This window comes from Capricornis sumatraensis, chromosome 6 (assembly GCF_032405125.1).
Source record: "Capricornis sumatraensis isolate serow.1 chromosome 6, serow.2, whole genome shotgun sequence".
Classification (NCBI taxonomy): domain Eukaryota; kingdom Metazoa; phylum Chordata; class Mammalia; order Artiodactyla; family Bovidae; genus Capricornis; species Capricornis sumatraensis.
The window spans coordinates 92128666-92154681 of NC_091074.1; the positions used below are offsets into that span (position 1 = coordinate 92128666).

The 26016-nt window shown below is 38.3% G+C and overlaps 1 protein-coding gene across 2 annotated transcripts in view; it reads right to left on the reverse strand.

Annotated features, from left to right (window-relative positions):
- Window positions 1–26016, reverse strand: part of SLC35D2 (solute carrier family 35 member D2) — a 59052-nt gene that overhangs the window by 17739 nt on the left and 15297 nt on the right. Inside the window, exons 4-8 of one of the 2 annotated variants that reach the window (XM_068974143.1) lie at window positions 18591–18658; window positions 12274–12345; window positions 10835–10903; window positions 4915–5017; window positions 3369–3461 (exon numbers count right to left, since the gene is read on the reverse strand). In XM_068974143.1, the coding sequence (XP_068830244.1) occupies window positions 3369–3461; window positions 4915–5017; window positions 10835–10903; window positions 12274–12345; window positions 18591–18658 (405 nt within the window). The remainder of the gene's footprint in view (window positions 1–3368; window positions 3462–4914; window positions 5018–10834; window positions 10904–12273; window positions 12346–18590; window positions 18659–26016) is intronic. The other variant, XM_068974144.1, reaches the window with a different exon arrangement.

The window sequence follows — 26016 nt, forward strand, 5'->3', positions numbered from 1 at the left end:
TGCCAACTTCAATTTTGATAGACTTTAGTTTTATTCTGTTCCTTTAATAATGATGAAGCTGTGCTGGTGGCATTTTAAAAAATCACATAGAATGATACTTATTTGAAAACAGAAAATAATTTAAAATGAGTAACAACAAAGTACTTCCTGCTTCAAACTTACTATTTCTGTGAAAGTATGTTGGAATGTGAATCTTTTTCATTTTTCATTATTTTTTTAAATCAGAAAAAAGTCCTATTATTTATTTCTATCCATCAACTGCAATACATTAAATGTACTTTGAACTTATTGCAGTGATTTGATTAACTAAAGAAAGTTTACACATTATTTTCCAAGAACCTAATTTGTTAACAAGAGGAGCTGGCATTACTGACTTCGTTAATCACAAACAGAATCAAGGTGCTATTACCAGATCTGCTGACTGTGGAAGTCCAAGGTCCAGGAGTACAGTGAGTCACACACATGAGTCTCAACAGAATCTCTGACTCTTCCAGTCAACTGGGAAAAATGACTCATCAAAGTACTCCTTCCATTAACATGAGAAGTTAACCTTTCACTCAAATTCACCAATCACCTTTCAATACAATCAAACCAAACTTGGTAATAAAATGCAATTTTATATTGCAGACTAACACACCTAATTACATAGTTCACTACTTTGTTATATTTTGTTCACAGTCTAAAATGGATTCAGCCATGGTTAAAAGTGACCAGCTGGAAGAAATTCATGATGATTCAGTGAACACAGGGCAGAACAATGAAGTGACAGAAATGAAAATCTTACCATTTTTCCTACAGAGTTTTTTAAAATTACTGATTACAATACAAAAATACAAAAGTCATTAAGTTAAAAATTTGACTAACTTGTTAGTTAAACTGATTACAGTATCTCATCTCTTTTGGCATCTCTTACCATATAACAAGTTAGTCAAATTTTTAACTTAATGACTTTTGTATTTTTGTAGAGGTCTTCTCTTACAGAAAAAAAATATTTTTCTGATAATAATTTTTCTTATAGATGTTTAAATAAATCTATATATTTAGCTCTGATCCATCTGGAATTTCAGAGAATAGTTATCATTGCTTGGGCTCTAAGGTAACTATAGGAACTTCTATTTGAAATCTTAAGAGACTGATCAAATGGAAGAGGCTAGATAGGGTAAATACTGAGATACTCCAGCATGGAAAGTCAGAATAGGAATACAATATTCTCCTAGAACACTAGAATTGAGTAAGCTGAAGAAAATCTAAGGTCTCTTATACTTTCTAAGCTATAGTGATAGGTCATGCTTTTTCATACATGAAGGAAAGAAACAAATACTTTCAATATACAAATTTAAAAACTGAGATTACAGCAGAGGGTGTGTTTCTAGAGTAAGACAGCCTCTTGGATCTCTCACCTACTTTCCTTGGAAAGTTATTTAAATATTGTGCCCTAGATTCCTTGCATATAAAATGGGGATAATTAATAATACCTTCTCCTCAGGCTATTGTGAGAATGTAATGAGACAGTTCATGTACACTGTTTCAAACAATGTCTGATAGAATGATTCCTTGATAATTCTTAGCTATTTTTATTATTAGATGAGAAACTATAATAATTCTGCATAATAATAATAATTACAGCAGGTGGCAACTTCTGAAAGCACCAGGCTATAAGTTTGTAAGTCAATAACTTGAATGTAGAAATACATATTCCTATTGAAATACTGTTATAAATTATTAACATAATACACGTAGTCTATTTTCAAAAGGTGCCTAAAATTCAGTTTCTGGTCACTATGCCATTCATAACATTGTTTCTATGGTGAAACAAGCTTTTAGTTTCAATCAAGTGTTCTAAGAGTTTCTGGATTTATACTTTAGAAATAAATATATATCTGAAAAGCTATAAAGCATCAGAATCTCAGAAGAGATGAATTCCAGAGACTCAAAAGAAAAACTCATTTTTATAATAATGAAAAGACTACTTCATTGAGGGCTCATAATTTCATCTTGTTTATGTAAGGCTGCTGGCACTAAATTGGTTTAACTAATGGTAACTGAAAAATAAGTACTGTGTTTTTAGATATTCTGCCCTTGTTCGTTATTAATAAAGACACTTCTTTAACTTCCAATATTCTGAATTAACAGGAAGGCCCAGGTTCACAAACTGAGACTCCTATATTAAAACTGGTGTTTCTTGGTAGTCTTCAATATAAACACATGGAAATGGATGTTTACCCCTGGGGACATTGCTACTAAGCCAGTCCACTATTCCCTTGTTCTGAGAAAGGAATCAGAAAAGGGAGAAAGTATAGTTCTGAGAAGGAACAAGAAGCCCTAATATTCACCCCAGGAGTCCTCAGGAGTATGCAGCCTTCTGAAGTCATTCAAACCCCTGGCGGGCAACAAGGGGCACTGATGCTCAATCAGTGTGCACCATACAACCATGCTGTTAAATGCAGAAATGCTGTCATATGGTAGGTAAACGTCTGCTGTGGTGGCAGGGGTAGGGGGGCTGTAAACACCACCCCAGCCTAGCAACAACTGGATTAATGAGGGTTAATGCCTGGCTACTGGTGCAGGGGGTGGGGTGGGCATCTGTGGGAGAGGCCAGAGGCCACACTGGACAAGGGTTTTGCCTACCACACCTCGTTTCTCACATGAACTTCAAGTGGTGTGTCTGGCAACCTTCTGAGCCAGCACATTTCAAGGTGGCCATTGTGGATGTTATGGGGTGAACATCCACCCTACCTAAGAGATACCCACATGCCCCAGCTGAACCTCATATCCTTCTGCTAATTTACCTGTCTCTGACAGGTATGCAACAGATAAGTGAACAGGGCAAATACCAAAAGAACAAGACCTCAAAATTCCAGATCCTGGAATATTTAGAGGCAGATGCCATGACATCTGGGATTAGCTTTAAAATCCATCATCAAATTATTCTTTACTTTGTGTGTATGTTTCCAAATGTCCATAATAAAGGTAATAAATAAGTAAATCCATTTTTAAAACTATCAAAATCCCGTTCAATGTTAATTAACTTTCCCAGGGTCCTCACACCAACGAAGGGGAAAGGGAGACTCAAACCCCAGATTTTAGTTATTGTTGTCTTGCTAAACGCTTCAAGGCCAGAGTTTTTTTGACTCCTTCCTGCTACTTCCCAGGGATTTAAAGACAAATGCAAAGAAAGGAAAGTGCCAAAGGTATTACTGAGGATATCAAACGTCTTGCTTTTGGAAATCCTAGTTACCTTTAAACACTTTTTTCCTTTATACACTTTTTATTTTAATGTACTGCATTAAATATTTTAATGTACTGCAGGTTAAATATTAAAATTGTGAAGACTGCTAAGTAAGAATGAATGACTGTCATCAGCTTACCTGTCGAAGGTCTCCAGTGGAGACACTAATGATAAGAGTTGGGATAATCATGAAGCAGGCATTGTAGTAAAGCACTCCATATTTCCCTAACTCCTGCAAAAGCCAAGAAAACTCCACTCAATTTTAGAAATATAAAGTGTCAGATTTCCTGGAGCCATTTATTTGCCTGGAGCTATTTATACAACCATGTACTTATGCAGAGTTAGAATACACATTCTGACCAGTTCTGCATTTGAATACTTTCAGCAAACTTCTGGCATAAAATAAAATGCTTCAAGTATACTGTGATTTTTTTTAAAAATTTGTTTTACCCAAAAAATGAGATATAAAATGGATGGAGCTGGATGGACTCCGAGGTTCCACCAATCTTTAACATGCTAATTGTTCCTTTTTTTTTTTTTAAAGCATGCTATTCAGAACAGGAAGTCTGGAACAAAGTCAATAGCATTAAAAATGCTAATATAAACAAAACTTCTTAAAAACATCTGTTCCTTCTATTAAGGAACAGCAGGGTTAAAACACCAGGTATCTTGTTTCCAATCTTGCATAAATTTAATTTTCATTGAAGAGACTACATCCACCACTTTCCATACAGGGTGACATATTGTGATTCTCAAAAGGCAACAAACCCAGTTACATAAAACTGCCATTAAAAAATAAATGAAAAATACAGTACAGATAAAAAACAGCTCATAGGAATAAGCCTGTCCATCAAAGCAAACATCCTCAGTCAACACAAAGAACTGGGAACAAAGGAACATATGCCTGGCCCATCCTCCAGAGCTTCCTGCACAGCTGGGGTGGGGGTGAGGGCTTGGAGCTCTAACCCAGGGGCAGCCACATGGGAGGAAAGCCCATCTGCCCACCCGCCCCTCATGAAAGGGCCTTATCATTTATCCATTCCAGTGATCTAACTCCACAGAGGAGGAAACTGAGGTTTGGAGAAGTGAAGTCACATTAACCTGTCAGCCTGGTGGCTCAGATGATAAAGAATGCAGGAGACATGGGTTTGATCCCTGGGTCAGGAAGATCCCCTGGAGAAGGGAATGGCAGCCCACTCTAGTATTCTTGCCTGGAGAATTCCATGAGCAGAAGAGCCCGGTGGACTAGAGTCCATAGGGTCATAAAGAGTCGGACACTGCTGAGTGACCTTCACTTTCACTTTCTTCAGCAATACTTGTATCTGTAACCCACATCTCCAGACTTTCAAATTAGAGTTGCTTTCAGAATACTCCTGACTTTACTTGATCACTGATGGTGATGGTAAAAAAACTTTTAGTGTTACCTTGCCTTTCAAAATGATCACCTTTCTATGCAGCATTCTTTCTTTGCACCCAAAATAGTGCCTGTGTTTCCATTCCTACCTAATTTTCACCCCAAATTTTGCATGACAAGGAATAACAAGATCTATGCACAGTATAATTTAAAAGAAATTAGTAATCTATAGATCATAACATGTAAATTAAATTACATGCCCGCTTTACAAGTTGTTATTTCAGGGGTCAGATGACAAAGCCTAAAAGCCAAAGAAGTGAAAGTCTGGTACCTTTGGGTCCATTTTCTGTTTGGTGTAAACGCCATTCGCTGCCGTGAAGATATCATTCAGGAATACAAAAATATAGCCTTCCAAGTTAAAAGCAAGGTCAGAACTGGGAGGGAGAATACAAAGGAATATGATTATCAGAAACTCACAGCTTGGCCTCAGAGGCCTTCTGTTTTATCTTTCCCTGATCAAATCCATTTGCAGTGCTGGTAAAACTGCCTTTTCTCTGGCATACTTTCCCCCTGTGTGGCGGTGAATGGCTGATTCTTCTCCCCTGCCTCCAGACAAGAACAAAATCAGGCCACCAGGAAGCCTCAACTTAATCATAACAGCTTAAAACCAGACGGACATTAACCATCTTCCTTTGACTAGGAAGCCCTTCTTTTGCTAATAAATCAGCATGAGCCTTGTTTTCCTAAGGGGAGTGATTTGTTCAACCCACCTGTGGCTTTTCTTGTTGTACACAGAGCCATCCCGAGTACAGCCCTCTGGAGACAGCCGGGCAGTGACAGGCCAAAGAGGTCAAAGGAGGAACTGACACTTCCATCTGGTCCCCTAACAGTCACTTTTACCACCAGTATCCTCACTATCCTGTCTATCAAAATGGAAAGGCAGGGTCCATGTCCTCTGCTGCTGCTGCTGCTGCTGCTGCTGCTGCTGCTGCTGCTAAGTTGCTTCAGTCATGTCCGACTCTGTCCGACCCCAGAGACGGCAGCCCACCAGGCTCCCCCGTCCCTGGTATTCTCCAGGCAAGAACACTGGAGTGGGTTGCCATTTCCTTCTCCAATGCATGAAAGTGAAAAGTGAAAGTGAAGTCGCTCAGTCGTGTCTGACCCTCAGCGACCCCACGGACGGCAGCCCACCAGGCTCCTCCGTCCATGGGATTTTCCAGGCAAGAGTACTGGAGTGGGGTGCCAGTGCCTTCTCAGATGTCCTCTGCAACTCCTCTAAGGCCTCTTTCTCCCCATTCTTTGAAGCCTTCTCTTCCATTTCCATTTTAAATAAACAACACTAGTATAAACATATTTGAGGGGAATATGGCAAAGGGAGGAGAGGAACCAACAGCTAAGCCCAGATATGATTCATCACCTGCACTTGACCTTGCAAACAGTACCACACCCATGTCATAATTCATAAGTATGAATAATATACTTATGAATTATATATTGTCAAGGAGGTTTCTTCTATCATCTTTGGGTCAGTATCTGGGGGGCCTGCAAATTTAGCTGACAATAGAGTAATAGGAGAAAAAAATACAAATCATATTAAATATTTTACATGCACAGGAGTTCACAGAAAAGAAATGAAACTCAACGAGGTGGTTAGACAATGGAGCTTATATACCACATAAACATAGCAGAGGGTGGGAGCTTCAAGGAATAAATAAATTGTGGAAAAGGCACTGGGAAATATATAGAGGAAACTTATGGAAGATAAGGGTTATTTTAATAAGGTTTGCTTATGCTGACTCATCTTGATGCTGACTCTGTGTCTGGTGATAAGAACTGCTTTCCTATTCTGACTAAGGACCAGGGACACCTTCACAAAGGGAAATTTATGGTCTACTTTTATGCAGAAAAGGGGAAGGCAGAGAACTCTTCCCACACTTGTTGATTCTCAATTGCCTTCAACTCAAAATAACATTTATGTCAACGTGGCACATTTTGGGGTGGCATATCCTTGTCCCCTTCAGTATCAAAATAAGATTATTTCTAACCAAAAAGAGGGAAATATGCAAAAAGTGCATCAAGATTGGAATGCAAATTAAACCAGACTTTGCCTGAAGCTTCCATTGGTATTACTTACCTACAAATATATTTGTGACATTATAATTTTAAATCATTGTAAATCAGAATTCTGTGGTTCAATCACAAAAATAGAAACTCTCAAAGGAGAGTTTTCCAAATCGTGCCTACCCCATTCAGCTCAGTGTAAAGAAGAACCTGCACAGAAGATGGGCTTATTACAGAGGACTGGCATATGTTACAAGATTCTATGGAAGCTCCTGAGAATCTAAACTGAATTATCTGGAAAATGCAAAACAGTGTAGATAAAATAAGGATTTTGTATAACCAATAAAAAAAAAAAAAAAAAGAATCTGCCTTCCTTAGGATGGCAAAGAGTTGAACGGGCAAAAACCTGAAGATTCCAGAGGAATGGAAAGGAAGTATTTTACTTACTTCCTCAGAGAGCCTTAGGGGAATTCTTGGAGTTTTCACATCTCCTACTTGAGGGGGACCAAGAATTCTCAACATCATCTATTTAGGCCAGTTGTGAAAGCACAGAAGTTTGGGAAGAATTTACTTGTGTTATAGATGGGGGCAGAGTCATGGTTAACCCTCGGGATTGTCATTTAGGGGTGTTCACAGATATTCTATTTTAACTGTTATTGGCCATGCTTTGGTAACACATGTCACTTCTGGGGAAAACTCTGGAGAGTGAATGTACAATTCCCCACACATCTTCTTCCTTTCTTGATGAGAAAGAAAACCCCCTTTGAGGCAGAGGTTCCTTCAGCCTGGGTCCCTGAGTAGCTATTAATGGGCAGAGCACCCCCACAGCATTAACTGATGTTGGTATGTACGTGGAATAGGGGGAAAATATATTTGGTATGTTAAACAACCAAGATGTGGGGTCTATTTGTTACAGCAGCCCAAACTGGCTCATCTATACTTGCATTTGATGAATTAATTTGAGTGACAGCAAAGAAAGGTGGGGTTACCGCTGGCCTGCAGCTAAGACTGCACTCATTACCCATAAGAAGGTTATCCATTCTGTGGGTGCTGAGGAAAGAAAAAGTCGAGAATTACTACTCCAAGCTGGCTCTTGGGTAGAAGTCAGATGTTTCAGGAAACACTATTTACCCTTTCAGCTCTTTAGAGTTATCACATATGTTAAATATGAGCTGAATTCCTACTAACCGCTTCTGGGAATGTGCCTTCACACACACAGTGCCTGAACTGCCATTCTTCATCAAAGACTTACATTTTTATAAACTAATTTTTGTAAAAGTCTTCAATGATTCTAAGTCAGTGGTTTTCAAACTGAGCTCCAAGAAACCTAGAAAAGAGAGGAGGCCCAGTGGAGACCTCAGAGCCCTGGAGGAGGAAGGCACTTTCAATAGAACAAATCCCATTTTTAGCTACTTTATGTATCTTATTCTGTTTGAACAAGAGTCTTCATGACCAAAACTTAGGCTCTAAGTGTGGCTGCTTAATGTCTGGACCAGCAATGAAACCAAACAGGCCAGCTCAGACATAGCTAGAATTGGAGAAGAGGAAATTACAGATAAAAATTCAAATAGTAAACCCTGGCCTAGGTAAAGGACTAAACACATTTATAACAATAATTTGTTGTTCAGTTTCTAAGTCATGTCTCACTCTCTGCAACTGCATGGACTGCAGCACACAAGGCTTCCTTGTCCTTCACTGTCTCCCAGCATTTGTTCAAATTCATGTCCATTGAGTTGGTGATGCCATCTAACTATCTCATCCTCTGCCATCCCTTTCTCCTTTTGCCCTCAGTTTTTCCTAGCATCAGGGTATTTTCCAATGAGTCATCTCTTTGCATCATGTGGCCAAAGCATTGGAGCTTCAGCTTCAGCATTAGTCTTTCCAATGAATATTCAGGGTTGATTTCCTTCAGGATTGACTGGTTTGATGTCCATGCAGTCTAAGGGACTTTTAAGAGTGTTCCCCAGCACCACAGTTCGAAAGCATCAATTTTTTGGCACTCAGCTTTCTTTATGGTCCAACTCTCACACTGGTACATGACTATTGGAAAAATCAGCTTTGACTATATGGACCTTTGTTGGCAAAGTGATGTCTCTGATTTTAATACGCTATTAGGTTTGTCATAGCTTTTCTTCCAAGGAGCAAGCGTCTTTTAATTTCATCGCTGCAGTAACCATCCACAGTGGTTTTGGAGCCCAAGAAAAGAAAATATGTCACTGTTTCCACTTTTTCCCCTATTTGCAATATAGCAATAATAAGCATCATTATTATTGCTAATATCTGTCACCGTCTACTAGAATGGAAACTCCATGAAGGTAAGAATTCTTGTCTGTTTTATTAACTGCTAGATTCTTTAGCACATAGAATGATGCTTGGCATACAGTAAGTGCTGCAACATGTTTCTGTTGGACTCAGCCATAAATTAGAGTGAATCCTGGCTCACTATTACATTTAATTCTCACAAGTGACTGTATTAGGGGGATGCTATTCTAATCTTCACTTAACAGTCAAAATAACTGAGACACAGGGAGGTTGAGTAGCTTGTTCTCAGTTATACATCTGGTAAGTGAGGAGACTGGGACTTCCCTGGTGGCTCAGACGGTAAAGCGTCTGTCTACAATGCGGGAGACCTGGGTTCAATCCCTGGGTTCGGAAGATCCTCTGGAGAAGGAAATGGCAACCCCCTCCAGTATTCTTGCCTGGATAATTCCATGGACAGAGGAGCCTGGTAGGCTACAGTCCATGGGGTCGCAAAGAGTCGGACACGACTGAGTGACTTCACTTCACTTCAAGTGAGGAGACTAGAATAAGGTTCCAGACATCCTGGCTCTGTAGCCCACACCACTAATTTGCAATTGATGATCCAGAACTCTTGTTTCTAAATGAGTTAATGAAAATAGTTTAACTGAAATTCCTCCAACCTTTTCTTTCTTCCCTTCACTTCATGTAGGTTTTTCTCTTCGATTACTGTTGTACCTCCATATCCACAGGGGATTGGTTCCAGGACCCCACACCTCTAACCCCTCCACATGAAGAACCCAAATCTGTGCATACTCAGGCCCCTTATATAAATCGATGTGCAAAGTTTGTACGTGACCTATGTTGTTGGTGTTAGTCTCTCAGTCGTGTCTGACTCTGACTCCATGGACTGTAGCCCACCAGGCTCCTCTGTCCATGGAATTCTCCAGGCAAGAATACTAGAGTGGGTAGCCATTCCTTTCTCCAGGGGATCTTCCTGACCCAGGGATCAAACCTGGGTCCCCTGCATTGCAGGTGAATTCTTTTACGATTTGAGCCACAAGGGAAGCCCTGATCTATGTACACCCTCCCATATACTTTAAATCATCTCTAGATTACTTATAATACTTAATACAATGTAAATACCATGTAAATAGTTGCCAGTGCACAGCAAATTCAAGTTTTGCTTTTGGGGATTTTCTAGAATTAAAAAAATATATTTTTGATCCATACCTGGTTAAATCCACAGATGCAAAAGCCTCAGATACAAATAGCTAAATGTATCATAAATGAGGAAACAGGCACAGAGAGGCTAAGAAAGAGCTAACAGACAGGAGGGTTAAGTTTCCAACCCAAGAAAAGTAACTACACACATACTTTAAACACTGTGCTATAAAGGGAGTCTGAGTGCCTGCTTTCAGATGCAAACTTGAAATCCTTATTCCTGGTCAGACTTATTAATGAATAAGATAGCGGTCATACACTGGTATTGGCTCATGTCCCAAACATACAAATACATTTAATGAGAGTATTCCACCCTTGGAAATATTGACCGCTAAGTCATTACTGGAGGATAAAACAAATCAGCATATAAGGGCTTTATAAATCTGTTATATTCTTAGCCTAAGAACATCTCAAAACTCTTGGTAAAATGTTTATATTGAAGACAAACATTCAGTAATAAAAGTACACAGTTCATTTCTTTTATGAAGAAAAGCTGTATTAATATCTTGTAATGCTCACTATACATATTTCTCGGAAATGTTCTGGCCAACTTGGAACTTAGTTTGACTTTCACAGTAATATATGGAGGTTCCACTAACATCAACAGATTTGTCTCTTAGCTGTTCAATTCAACTGCAACCAGATGGAAAATGAAAAATGAGGACAGGGCCAGGCCTGTTGTCAAAGACACAAAGGAGTTATTGAGCAGAAATAGTCCAAAGTCTTACCCAGCTGCTATGAAAGCACCAAGAATGATGGCAAAGACACTGACAATGATGTTCAAGGAATATTGTTTCCTGTAATAAATAAATAGTGGAGGATAGATAGGTAGATAGATAAAGAAAAGGAGGAGGAGAGGAAAAATACAAATTATACTTTTAAATAAACTGAGAATAGACATTGTTAACAGTTTTATAGCTATCATAAAATCTAATGGACAATGCTTTACATAAAAAGAGCACTAAAAGCACATTAAATGGATTAGTAAATCAAACCAAATTTACTCTATTTCTTAAGTATTTGTCTTAATCTAATTACAAATGTATTTCTCTGTTCTCACTAGAGAGATGCTGGGACAAAATGCATAAAAGGTGAAGTGAGTCAGAAAGAGAAAGATAAATATTGTATTCTAACGCATATATACGGAATCTAGAAAAATGGTACTGAAGAATTTATTTACAGGGCAGCAGTGGAGAAACAGACATAGAGAACAGATTTATGGACACGGGGAGAGGGGAGGAGAGGGTGAGATGTATGGAAAGAGTAACATGGAGACTTACATTACTATATGTAAAACAGATAGCCAACAGGAATTTGCTGTATGGCTCAGGAAACTCAAACAGGGGCTCTGTATCAACCTAGAGGGGTGGGATGGGGCGGGAGATGGGAGGGAGGTTCAAAAGGGAGGGGATATATGTATACCTATGGCTGATTCATGTTGAGGTTTGATAGAAAACAGCAAAATTCTGTAAAGCAATTATCCTTCAATCAAAAAAAAAAAAAAGCAGAAGAGCTCCTGCTGGTAGGTCTAGTTGGTTTATACTTTTATCAAGCATCCAAAGATTAAGATAAAATTCAATAGTAAAGCTTAGAACACTGGACCATCATCCTAATTTCACTGTTTAGTAATCTCCACAGCAAAACCAAGAATCACCATTTTAGAGTCAACCTGAATATCTTTACATGAAAATTTTAAACCAACATTATAAGAATTAATTTATTCTGACGTTACATCATAATTACTGCATCAGAATGAATTTCCCCGATCTCCTGCACACCTACTATAGTATAGCACACATCCTATACATGTGGACAACTTTTCCTTGCCATTCCAGAATCAGTGTATATTCCATTCAGCTCAGAAAACAGATTTACATCTGTTTTGCAGGGGTTGTTTTTTTTAGAATTTTCTACTACATGTGCATATTATTTGTCTAATTATAAAATTACAACTTAAAAAAAAACACTCATAACATGTTAAGAAATCATGGAAATAGGAGTCTGCTTTTAAATGAATAAACCATTGGCCCTTAAGTTATTTCAACAAGCACTTCAAACCAACTATTTGTAAAGATGACTAGATGTTGAGAATTTGCTAGGTAAAAATAATGTGGGCGTGTGGGGAGAGGACACCAAAGGAAGAGAGGAAAATAAAAAAGAAAATCACCCGAGTATGATGGTTTCCAGCAGTAAAGTAAGTGGAATGGTAAATTTCCTGAGCACAGTGAACATCGGCAAGCTGTCAGAAAAGAATCAAGTATAATAACATCAGACACCAAGTACTTTTTTAATGTTTTACATTTTCAATTAAGCCCATTAATTTTCTAAATTAAATATAGAGTTAACTTTAATTATCACGTATATTACTAAGTCATATAAAATAATAAAAAGAAATGGAAATTTAATAATTTCATGCCACTTTCACTTATTAGCAATTCAAAATATCATACTATCTGACTACTACAAAGTGTTGAAACTACAAAGATTGTGTTAAAAGATTATATGCAATGTGAACCTATACACCCTTTGACAAAACAAGTTAGGACTAAGTATGGACAGTCCTAACCTCAGATCTAATCACTTCTTGTTAGGAAACTTACCCTAAGATAATAACCCAGAGAAAAGAAAAAATTCATGTGCACAAAGGTGTTCACTGCAGTAGTGTCTTTGGGGAAAATATCAGAAACAATCTAAATATCAGACAAGGCAATGATCAAACAAATTCGGGTTAAATCCACTTGAGGGAACATTATGCACTAATCCTATAATATAAAACTTGACCACTCTTAGAAAACAAACGTTAAATAAATCAAGGAGGTAACGAAACTATGTAGAGCCTACAACTGTAATAAGATACATTCTATGTACAGAAAGAGACTGAAAGTGAATATTTAAAATAGTATGCAAGAGGATAAAGTTATGGGTAATTTTCCCCAAAAACTTTATGTAAAAGGCCACATTCACTGCCTTCTAAAAATACTTATAAGCCTTTCACTCAAAACCCCGAGATTCCAGGACACAGATCAATGCACAGCCACAGACTGCCAGGGCTGGAAAAACCCACCTCCATCTGTTTCCAGTGTGACTCTCAGAAGATGTGACCTAAAGAAGGAAAGTCAGAACCTTAAGGGAGAGGGGGCAGCTCCTCCTGACCAGACCTTCAGAGGGGTTTCCCACAACAACCAGAGAGCAGTGCAGAAAGAATTTTCAGGAACTTTATATCCACACTTAAAGATGTCTTATGAGACTGGTTTGAATGGCCTTTTTCAAAGCAAGATTTTTTAAAAGTCATTATTTTCCATTAAATTCAAAAAAATACTTTTAGATGATGCCTTTTAAAAGCAGCAAGGGAAATCCCTCATTGTCCAGTGGTTTGGACTCTGCACTCTCAAAGACATGGGTTCGAGCCCTAGTTAGGGAACTAATATCCCATAAGCTGTACATTGTGGCCAAAAAGAAAAAATAATAATAATAAAATAAAAGCAGATATGGATACTTAATAGTAAAAAGCTGAATGTTCTTCCCCTAAGATCAGGAATAAGACTAGGATGTTTGCTCTCACCACTACATCTATTTCATACTGCACTTGAATTTCTAGATAGGGCAATTAGTCCAAAAAAAAAAAAAAAAAAGCATATAGTTTGGAAAAAAGAAAAGAAAGTTGTCTCTATTTTCAGATGATATATATATATATATCTAGAAACTCCTAAGAAATCCACCATAAAATTATTAGAACAAATGAAATAAGTATGCATGAAACAGAATATACAAAAATCAATTGCACTTCTATATACTAGCAATGAGCAACCCAAAAAGGAAATGAGCAATTCAAAAAGGAAATGAACAACTCCATTTATGATAGCATCAAAAAGAAAAAAATTCTTAGGAGTAACTTAACAAAAGCAGTGTAAGAACTGGAATACACTACAAACTACCAAATATTGTTAAAGGATGAAAGAAAATTAAATGGAAAGACACTCCATGCTATGGAACAGAGACTTAATGTTGTTAAAATGGAAATACTTCTCAAATAAATCTATAGATTCAACACAATCCCTATCAAAGTTTCAACCACCTTTTCATCCAGCAATGGACAGACTAATTCTAAAATCAGTGTGGAAATGCAAGAAAACCAACAAACCAAAACAATCTTGAAAAAGAAGAACAAAGTTGGTGAGCCCAATTTCAAAACTTACTACAAAGCTACAATTTTCAGTATTATCTAGTACTGGTTTAAAGTTAAACATTTAATCAAAGCATTAAGATTGAGAATCAAGAAAGAAATCTAATTAATTAGAAATGTTAAATTAATTTTTAACAAGGGTACCAAGACCATACAATGGGGAAATAACAGTCTTTCAATAAATAACACTGAAACAACTCAACACTCATATGCAAAAGAATGATTTTGGACCCCTACCTCACTCTATATGTAAAAAATTATCTCAAAATATATCAAAGACCTAAATATAGGAAAACTAAGGCAATGGCACCTCCAGTACTCTTGCCTGGAAAATCCCATGGACAGAGGAGCCTGGTAGGCTGCAGTCCATGGGGTCGCTGAGGGTCGGACACAACTGAGCGACTTCACTTCCACTTTTCACTTTCATGAAGTGGAGAAGGAAATGGCAACCCACGCCAGTGTTCTTGCCTGGAGAATCCCAGGGACAGGGGAGCCTGGTGGGCTGCCCTCTATGGGGTTGCACAGAGTCGGACACGACTCAAGTGACTTAGCAGCAGGAGCCACATAAAACTCTTAAATGAAAGAATAGGATTATATCTTTATGACCCTGGATCAGGGAAAGTTTTCTTAGACACAATACCAAAAGCACAGCAACAATAACAAAAAATAGATATATCAGACTTTACCAAAATGTAAATGTTTATAAATAGATAAAGAACATGTGATAGATCCAAACAGTAGAATCTTATACAATCTTACTAAGGAATGAAATTTTGATACATGCTACAACATGGATGAAACTTAAAAACATCACACTAACTGAAATAAACTGGACATAATAAAATGACAAATATTGTATGATTCCATTTGTATGAAATATCTAGAACAGGCAAATTCATAGAGACAGTAAGTAAAACTGATTACCAGGGCTGGGGGGGAGGAGGAATGGGGCATTATTGTTTAATGATACAGAATTTCTGTTGGGGATGATGAAAACTTCCTGGAAATAGGTAGTGGTGATGGTTGCTCAAGACTGTGAACATATGTAATAAACTGTCCACTTAAAAATGGTTTAAATGTTTAGATTAGGTATGTTTAACTTTAATTATCAACTAAATTTTTAAAACCTTAAAACTTTTGTGCTTCGAAGCACACCATCAAGAGAGTAAAAAGACAATCCACAGAATAAGAGAAAATTTTGCAATCATGTACATAATAAAGCACCTGTATCTAGACTATATAAAGACTTAAAACTCAATAATAAAAAGATAAATAACCCTATTAAAAATAGGCAAAGGACTTGAATAGACATTCCTCCAAAGAAGCCATATAAATGGCTGATAAGCACATGAAAAGATGGTCAGTATCATTAGTCATCAGGGAAACGCAAATCAAAACCACAGTGAGATACCACTTCATAGCCACTGCAACAGCTATAATCAAAAAGACAGACAATAACAAATTTGGCAAGAATGTAGAGAAATTGTAACCCTCATACATTGCTGATGGGAAAGTAAAATGGTACAGCCACTTTGGAAAATAGTTTGGCAGTTCCTCAAAATGTTAAACACATATGACTCAGCAATCCCACTCCCAGGTATGGACCCAGTTGATGGCACTTAATCGGGCCCAAAACCATGAAGGCATCTTGGTCTTTCTTTTTCTCATACACTGTATGTTATTAATCAGGACACTGTGTTAGCCCTTCCTTCCAAATATATCCAGGACCCATACTATGGCCTCAGTCTTATAACAAAAATAAGTAGGGGACCCTTGGAGAAATGGCAGAAAAAGTCTGATAAACCTGGACATCATGTGCCAGGAAGCAAGGAAGTAATTTAAAGACTACTGGAGTCCTAGAACATAGGAGTCAACTCTAAGAGCTCCCACTGACCTGAGATGATACAATTTAAGCATCAAAAGATGCGTATAATGAACTAAAACATTAGGTAAATGAAACAAATAGCTCAATGGAACAGAATAGAGAGCCCAGAAATAAACCCACACAAACAGAGTCAACTGATCTCTGACAAAGCAGTAAATACAGTTCAAGGGAGAAAGGCCAGCCTTTCAAGAAATGGTTTTCAAACAACCGGACATCTACATGTTAAAAAAAAAACAAAAACAAAAAACTGAATCTAGAGACAGGCTTTATACCTATCACAAAACTTAACTTCAAAATGGACCATACACCTAAATGTAAAACATAAAACCTCTGGAAGATAATGTCGGAGAAAATCTAGAGGACCCTGGTTTGGTAATGAGTTTTTAGATAAAATATCAAAGGCATAATCCATGAAAGAAAAAAATGATAGTGGAACGTCATTAAAATGTAAACTCCTGCTCTGAGAAAGAGTGTTAAGAGAATGAAAAGGCAAGCTTATAGACTGAGAAAAAATATTTGCAAAGTGCGTATCTCATATGGGACTTGTAAATAACAATTCATGAGTTAATAATGCTGATGAAAAACAAAACAAACAAAAAACAGCAGTTCACTACTGAAGGTGACACAACACTGGTTTATTACTCTGGCTGCTTAAAAATAAAGCTTTTATCCTGCCTTTCCTGTATGAAATGGTGAATGGAAATTTGTATTCAGGAGGAGAAGGGGACGACAGAGGATGAGATGGCTGGATGGTATCACTGACTCGATGGACGTGAGTCTGAGTGAACTCTGGGAGTTGGTGATGGACAGAGAGGCCTGGCGTGCTGCGATTCATGGGGTCGCAAAGAGTCGGACATGACTGAGCGACTGGACTGAACTGAACTGAACTGAGGAAGTTTAAATAATAACTGCAGAAGGGGAGATATAGTTTAGAAAATCATCATTTTTCAATTTGTAATGAAATAATGGATCTACACAATGATCATCAATGTGTGCTAACCTCATTAGGTAAAAAATTGATGGGGAACATTCTAATGAAGGGACCAGACTGACCCCTTAAAATCATTAAAGCTAGAATTTTTGATCAATTAATTATCATTAAAAGTGGGATAAAACATTATGTGCCCTATGAGGTGATGCAGAAGAAAGAACCCAACATCACTAATAAACTGATCTTGCCTGAAAAACTGAATCTGAATTTGATTAAGCCTCTAGAGCCAACTTCCAGTTTACTGAAAACAGGGGAGACAGAAACATACCAGATGACACCATGTATAAGCAATTTCCTTCCTTCCTCCTTAGTCTTACTTGCTGAAAGCCTTCATCTTCCTCTTCTGCTACGCATGCAGAAAAGTATTGAAAAACACCTCTAATAAAGATGTTCCTAGATCACTAAAAAAAAAAAAAGAAGCCCTCATCTACCCAGACCCCCAGTGCAAGAGCTGGGCAGCTATCAGGGTAACTGAAGGCACTCCCACGCTGCAAGTGGGCTCAGAGACAGGCCAAGGGGTTACATGGCAATACAGCAATAGCACCTGCCACAGGAAGCTTTAATACAAATTTGGAAATTAAGGAAAATTGGTTGATGTAATCCCAGAAAGAAACAACTAAAAGGTATAATCAGAAACAGGATTGCACATTTTGTTTTTCACAACCACCACAATCTGCTCTTTCCAAACAAGAGTGAAAGGCAACAGGTTCTATGTACTTTCTCCTTCTGGTTTACTTCCTACCTGCCTCTTTTCTACTCTCCCTGTGCTAACAGACTTTATTCCACTTCTGTCACCCTTTGCATAAACTTGATTTTCTCATTATTCACAGCTTTTTCATAAGGTTCGTGACCCGAATGTGTATTCATTAGGCTACATATTTCACACCACATTTTCCAGTTTATAGGATGACTTGTTCATTGTACACTTCCATTTTCATTTTTATAGGGACTATTAACAAAGTCCCTATTTTATAGTCAAAGGACCGTAAAGTAAATGCAGATGCAAACTTCAGAAATATGTATCACATACTTGAAAATAATATCTGTCATTAATTTTTCCTCGTACCAAACTTGAACTACACAAAAACTGAGAGTGTTCCTGCTTTTATAAAACTGTGATGGAATCAAAAGTTACACAGAACCACATTCGTATAAATGAATCTTCCTGGAAAATCATATGTTCTCTATCTTGATTTCTACAGATCTCACATTCTTTCTTCAGACTTGGACATAAACAAAACTATATCAGCTTTTTAACATTTCTAAAGCATTATCAAACTCAAAACTACCGTATTTCCTTAAATTATGAAATATTATCATCTTCCATATCGCCCAAGCAATATCTTGAAAAATCAAAGTTTATCTCTGTGACACTAAAAGGAAACTAGTGAAGAACTGCCAATCAACCATTATTCTGCACTCTACCTTAATTTACTTGTGCTTGCTAATCCACTTATGTGGTTTCCAACGTAGAGGAGAGGCAGAGGAAACAGCTTCAATAAAAAAAAAAAAGAAAGAATATTTGGTTAGAACTCCAATAACATTTTCCTTCATCAATAAAGATGGTGACACTCACTCCCCATTAGAAAGCAAATCATTCAGAGTTCCTTTCCTTGCAATGACTGAATTTTCCAGAATCCAGAACACATACAAGTTTCTCCATGTGATCAAAAAATAGGTATGCAGTGATATCCCCAATCCTGGTGGTGGTGGGGAAGGTGGATAGAAACAGAAATTTTGGTCTTGCCCATATTAGTAGACCGTTTCCCTAAAACAAAGCTCTGAACAAGCACCTCTCTTGGGCAGAGACCTCTAGCTATGTTGGTGAGTTGGGGATTGGTGCTTATAGTTTATAAACTCTATAAATATAGATCATGGATGAGGTTCAGAAAGCCATTGAAAGAGTGTGCAAACTTCTGCTATCTAGGCATATAAGCACTTTTCTGGATGAAGACAAAGGTTCATATCTCACTGACGTGTCAAATAGTGACGTTTTCAAAAAGCTGTGTATGGTGGCCGCATTACTTTGTCTTAAAGGCCTAGAATAAATAAATATCTACCAAGGTTAAACAATGTAGCCTGTTCTTCCAAGAAGCAAGCATCTTTTAATTTCATGCTTGCAGTCACCATCTGCAGTGATTTTTGGAGCCCCGCCAAAATTAAGTCTGTCACTGTTTCCCCGTCTATTTGCCATGAAGTGATGGGACTGGATGCTCTTACATTAATTTTTTGAATGTTGAGTTTCAAGCCAACTTCTTTACTCTCCTTTCATTTTCATCAAGAGGCTCTTTAGTTTCTCTTCACTTTCTGCCATTAGAGTGGTAGCATCTGCATATCTTAGGCTGTTGATATTTCTCCCAGCAATCTTGATTCCAGCTTGTGCTTCATTCAGCCCTGCATTTCACATGATGCACTCTGCATATAAGTTAAATAAGCAGGGTGACAATATACAGCCTTGATGTACTCCCTTCTGGATCTGGAACCAGTCTAACCATGTCCAGTTCTAACTGTTGCTTCCTGACCTGCATACAGATTTCTCAGGAGGCAGGTAAGATGGTCTGCTATTCCCATCTCTTTAAGAATTTTCCACAGTTTGTTTTGATCCACACAGTCAAAGGCTTTGGCATAGTCAATAAAGCAGAGATAGATGTTTCTCCAGAACTCTCTTGCTTTTTCGATGATCCAACAGATGTTGGCAATTTGATCTCTGGTTCCTCTGCCTTTTCTAAATCCAGCTTGAACATCTGGAAGTTCACAGTTCACGTACTGATGAAGTCTGGCTTGGAGAATTTTGAGCATTACTTTACTAGCATGTGAGATGAGTGCAATTGTGCAGTAGTTTGAGCATTCTTTGGCATTGCCTTTCTTTGGGATTGGAATGAAAACTGACATTTCCCAGTCCTGTGGCCACTGCTGAGTTTTCCAAATTTGCTGGCATATTGCGTGCAGCACTTTCACAGCATCAACTTTTAGGATTTGAAATAGCTCAACTGAAATTCCATCACCTCCATTATCTTTGTTTGTAGTGATGCTTTGTAAGGCCCACTTGACTTTGCATTCGAGGATGTCTGTCTCTAGATGAGTGATCACACCATCGTGGTTATTTGGGTCATGAAGATCTTTTTTGTATAGTTCTGTGTACTGTTGCCACCTCTTCTTAATATCTTCTGCTTCTGTTCGGTCCATATGATTTCTGTCCTTTACTATGGTCATCTTTGCATGAAATGTTCACTTGGTATCTCTAATTTTCTGGAAGAGATCTCTAGTCTTTCCCATTCTATTGTTTTCCTCTATTTCTTTACAGGCTTTCTTATCTCTGCTTGCTATTTTTTGGAACTCCGCATTCAAATGGTTATATCTTTCCTTTTCTCCTTTGCCTTTCGCTTCTCTTTTCTCAGCTATTTGTAAGGCCTTCTCAGACAACCATTTTGCCTTTTTGCATTTCTTTTTCTTGGGGATGGTCTTGATCACCACCTCCTGTACAATGTCATGAACCTCTGTCCATAGTTCTTCAGGCACTTTGTCTATCAGATCCAATCCCTTGAATCTATTTGTCACTTCCACTGTATAATTTGTCACTTCCATAGTATAAGGGATTTGATTTCTGAAGGGGTGTAAGGAAGTGAAACTAACACATCCCCCTGCCTGAAGCTTGCCACTCAAGGAGATATTTGCAAGAATTAAATGGTCTTTTTACTTTGTTTCCTTACCTCCCCACCATCTCTGATCCATAAAATAACCTGACATTCAGGCCTCAACGAGACAGCTATTTTGAGGCCTAGCCTGTCTTCTTAGGCAGCTGGCTCCCCAAATAAAGTCCCTTCCTTGTCTCAATGCTTCATCTCTTGGATTTATTGGCCTACTTTTTATTTATTTATGTGGCAAGTAAAGCAAGCTTGGACTCCTTAACACAACCACAATTAGAAAGCATTTATTCTTTGGCATTCAGCCTTCTTTATCATCCAACCCTCACATCATACATGACAACAGGAAAAACCATAACCTTGACTACACAGTTTTAATTAACAGTAAGCTTTTGAAGTTCCAACTGCCTGATCTTTGTTGCAAAAATTTTTACATACGATGGCTCCTCCCTTACCTCTTTGGAGCACTCTCTCAGAGCTATCTCAGATGAGAGACTGCCTCCTGGGCTTAAGTCCTCGTTTTGCCTTCAAAATAAAACATAATTCTCAACTTTCAGGTTGTGTGTTTTTTTCTGGTCAACGATGTTCTGGTTAACAGTGTACAACTGACTCAATCATGCTGCTGCTGCTGCTAAGTCGCTTCAGTCCTGTCCGACTCTGTGCAACCCCATAGACGGCAGCCCACCAGGCTCCCCCATCCCTGGGATTCTCCAGGCAAGAACACTGGAGTGGGTTCCCATGTCCTTCTCCAATGCATGAAAGTGAAAAGTGAAAGTGAAGTCGCTCAGTCTCGTCCGACTCTTAGCGACCCAGTGGACTGCAGACTACCAGGCTCCTCCATCCATGGGATTTTCCAGGCAAGAGTACTGGAGTGGGGTGCCATTGCCTTCTCCGGACTCAACCATACAGCTGGTGATATTACAATTTCAGAGGTTCTTAGATATTGAAGAGAATCAGTTGCCCCTACTACCACATAGAATTCAAAATAAAGGCAGTACTGACTTCCAGTTTCTGGTAACCATGGGCAAAATTATTTGTGCTAATACCGCTGCTGAAAACAATTAAAAATGCTAGGTAAAATAATTTAAAACCTTCATAAGGCATGAAAGGGCTAGGAAGATAGTGAGGAACTCCTAGGTCAAAAATAAAGGGGGAACAGAAACCCAGAGAGAAACAATGCAAGCCAGAGATAGCAGAATTACATCTCTGAAGCTCTGCCAAAGCAGAATTCAAACAAGAATATATTTCAAAAACAAAGGAATTTTTTTTTCCCTTTTTCAGACAAAAATGAAGAGAATTTAAGCAGACCATCAGTAAATTCTAAAGAAGGTAGTTAGAGTCAGGAGGGAAACAGCAAGTGTGAGATCCACAAAGGAAAGAAAAACAAAGGAAGCAGTAAATATAAATGGACATTTTCTTAAAAGAAAATGAAAATGTATTATGAGATTTAGAGTGTTAAAGCACTTAGTGGCAAGAGCATATAAGTTGGGAGGAAAAAGAAGTGGAGTGAAAGTCCTTGCATTGTTGACAGGGAGAATACATTCACCATTATAATTTGATAAGTTAGGCATGCCTGTTTTGGATTCCAGGGAAACACTGAAAGAACTGAAACAAGAGTTCCACCTCGTACAATTAAACACTTTAATGCACCAGGAAGGTTTAACTAACTTAAGATTTTAGGCACCTATACTGGTTAGAGCTCTGTGCTTCCACTGCAGGGGCCATGGGTTCGATCCCTGGTCAGGGAATTAAGATTCCCACATGCTGTGTAGTGGGACAAAAAAAAAAAAACAACCTAGGCACCTAATCATACAGTCTCAAAATACAGAAAACAAAACAAAATAACCTAACAAATACTGAGAGAAATGGACAAATCCATAATCAGAGATAATGGCTGTAACAGTGTCTCCATTCTCACATACTCTTAAAAATGTGACTTTCATACTCCCTTCCATCCAGAGGTAGGCTTCCCTTGTGGCTCAGCTGGTAAAGAAATTGCCTGCAATGTGGGAGACTTGGGTTCGATCCCTGGGTTGGGAAGATCCCCTGGAGAAGGGATAGGCTACCCACTCCAGTATTCTGGCCTGGAGAATTCCATGGACTGTATAGTCCATGGAGCCGCGAAGAGTCAAACACGGCTGAACCACTTTCACTTTCACTTTCCATCCAGAGATAGGGTCTATGTCCTAACAGCAAAAGGTAACTAGAACATAGATAAAATGCATCTCAAATAAACCTCCAGCAAACAACATACTTAATGGCGAAATATTAAAAGTTTTCCCTTTGAGATCAGACAAAAATGCCCAGTATTTACATTTCTAACACTGAATTGTAGGTCCTATGCTATACAAGAAAGCAAGTAAAAGAAATGAAAGAAGGTTGCAGATACAAAAACAATATACAAAAGAAAGATGAACATGTGCACCTGAGAAATGGGCTATTTCATGCTATATCACTAAACAAAGGTCATCAGCTATTGCAGCCACCACCTGTGCAGCCACAGCCTATGGTGAGCTGCTGAGGCCTAAGGGAACTCAGGAAGGAAAGAAAACCTGCCATATAGGAGCCATCAGACTGCAGTTGCTCCCACATGAGACTTAAGGAAATTTGGGACATGAAAACAGGATACTGGCCCAGATAGCTGAGGTGCATATCAAAGGAATGATTTCCAAGCCCAGATTTTGCATCTTCTTGTACACAGAAAACTGCTATATACCTTAAGTTAACATATTTGGTTTTCTTTAATTAACAGTAATGGTTTGAAGTTCAGACGATCTTCACTTTGTTGCAAACTCCTGTATGTCCTAGCTCCCTGCCTCAACTCTTCAGAGAAGATCTCTCACAATTACTTGAGATGCTGCCTCCCAGGCTTGAAGTCCTAAAAATTCCCGCTGAATAAACTACAATTCAGAAATTTAAGGTTTGTGAACAATTTTAAGTCAACACGCCTCTAACTTTCCAAATAATCTTTTTTGGCCCATGCCTTGCAGCATTCGGGATCTTAGTTCCCTGACCAAGGTTCAAACCTGTGCCATCTGCAATGGAACTGCAGAGTCCTAACACTAGACACTAGGAAATTTCCGTGTTTAAATGATATGTGCAACAATAACAACAACAAAATCTACTTCTAACAAAAAATATTAGAACTCTATGGCAACCAACTCTAGTATTCTTGCCTAGAGAATTCCATGGACAGAAGAGCCTGGAGGGCTACAGTTCATGGGGTTGCAGAGTCAGACATGACTGAGCAACGAACACATGCACATATATAAAATTATAAAACTTTACTGAGGACAATTGGAAAGGGAGTATGTGCTTCCCTGGCGTCTCAGATGGTAAAGAATCTGCCTGCAATGCAGGAAACTTAGGTTTGATCCCTGGATCAGGAAGATCCCCTAAAGAAGGGAATGGCAACCCAGTCCAGTGTTCTTGGCTGGAGAATTCCATGGACAGAGGAGCCTGGTGGGCTTCGATCTGTGTGGTCACAAAGAGATGGACACAACTGCATGCCCAGCACTTTCACTTTTACGTATACCATGTACATAGATTGTAAGATGCAACACTTTAAAGATGTCAATTCACTCCAAATTGCTTTAGACCTTCAATGCAATCCCAATCAAAATCCATAAAGGTTATTTTCCCTGAAAATTGACAATGTGCTTCTAATATTCATCTAAAAATGTGAAGAACCAGGAATTCGGGAGCTAAAGACTTGCTCTATCAGACAGCAAGACTTTGCATCGTGAAAGTCGCTCAGTCGTGTCCAACTCTTTGCAACCCCATGGACTGTATAGTCCCTGGAATTTTCCAGGCCAAAATACTGGAATGGGTAGCCTTTCCCTTCTCCAGGGGATCTTCCCAACCCAGGGATCAAACCCAGGTCTTCCACACTGCAGGCGGATTCTTTACCAGCTGAGCCACAAGGGACTTTGCATAAAGCAATAGTAATTATGACTGCGAGGAAAGAGCGCAGAAACACAGACAAACGGAAAAGCATGGAGAGTCCAGAAACAACAGCATCATGATATAAGTGGCACAACATTAAGGATAAACTTCTCAGTTGATTCTGTGACAACTGAGTACCTAATTGGAAAAAAATAAATGAAATTGGACCATTACCTCACACCATTCACAAAAATCAACTCCAAACAGATTAAAAACCTAATTCTGAAAAACAATATACTTTTTGTCTGGAAAAATATCTTTATAATCTCAGGGTGGGGAAGAATTTCCTAAGTAAGAAAAATAGTGATTAATTATTAAGGAAAAGACTGATGAAATATAACTTTTAAAATTAAGATTCTTTTTCATGATAAGGAATACATGATAAAGAAATACAAGATTAATACGTAATAAAGAAAATGAAAAGACAGGTCACAGAAGGGGAAAATATATTTGTAATGTTATAATAACTAACAAGAGGACTATCATTAATATATTTTTTTAAACTCCTACACAGATCAGTAAGAAAAAGACAAAAACCCAACAGAAAAATGGGCACAAGTCTTAACAAGTACTTCACGGAAGGGGATATCCAAATGGACACTAAAAAATGAAAAGACACTCAATCTCATTAATAACCAGGGAAATGCAAATAAAAGCCAAGAAGATGTCATTACACACCCAGCATTGGCAAGAATGAGGAGCAATAGGGACTTTCATACACTTTTGTCAGGAGTGTGAATTGGTATAACCACTTGGGAGAACAGTTTGCCATTATCTTTCCAAGGCGACAATACGCTCACTCTAGGAGTCAGCAGTTTCACTTCGTGATAAGCCTCCCAAAGAAACGACATGCACATGTGCTGTTTTGGACTGAACTGTGTCTGCTCTAAACTCACATCTTGAAGCCCTAGACCCCAGGTGACTGCAGGTAAGATAGGGCCTGGAAGGAGGTAACTGAGGTTAAGTGAGGGTTCTAAAGAATAGCAAGAAGAGATAAGAAAGCCTTCTTCAGTGATCAATGCAAAGAAATAGAGGAAAACAACAGAATGGGAAAGACTAGAGATCTCTTCAAGAAAATTAGAGATACCAAGGGAACATTTCATGCAAAGATGGGATCGATAAAGGACAGAAATGGTATGGACCTAAAAGAAGCAGAAGAGGTGGCAACAATACACAGAAGAACTATACAAAAAAGATCTTCATGTCCCAGATAATCACGATGGTGTGATCACTCATCTAGAGACAGACATCCTGGAATGTGA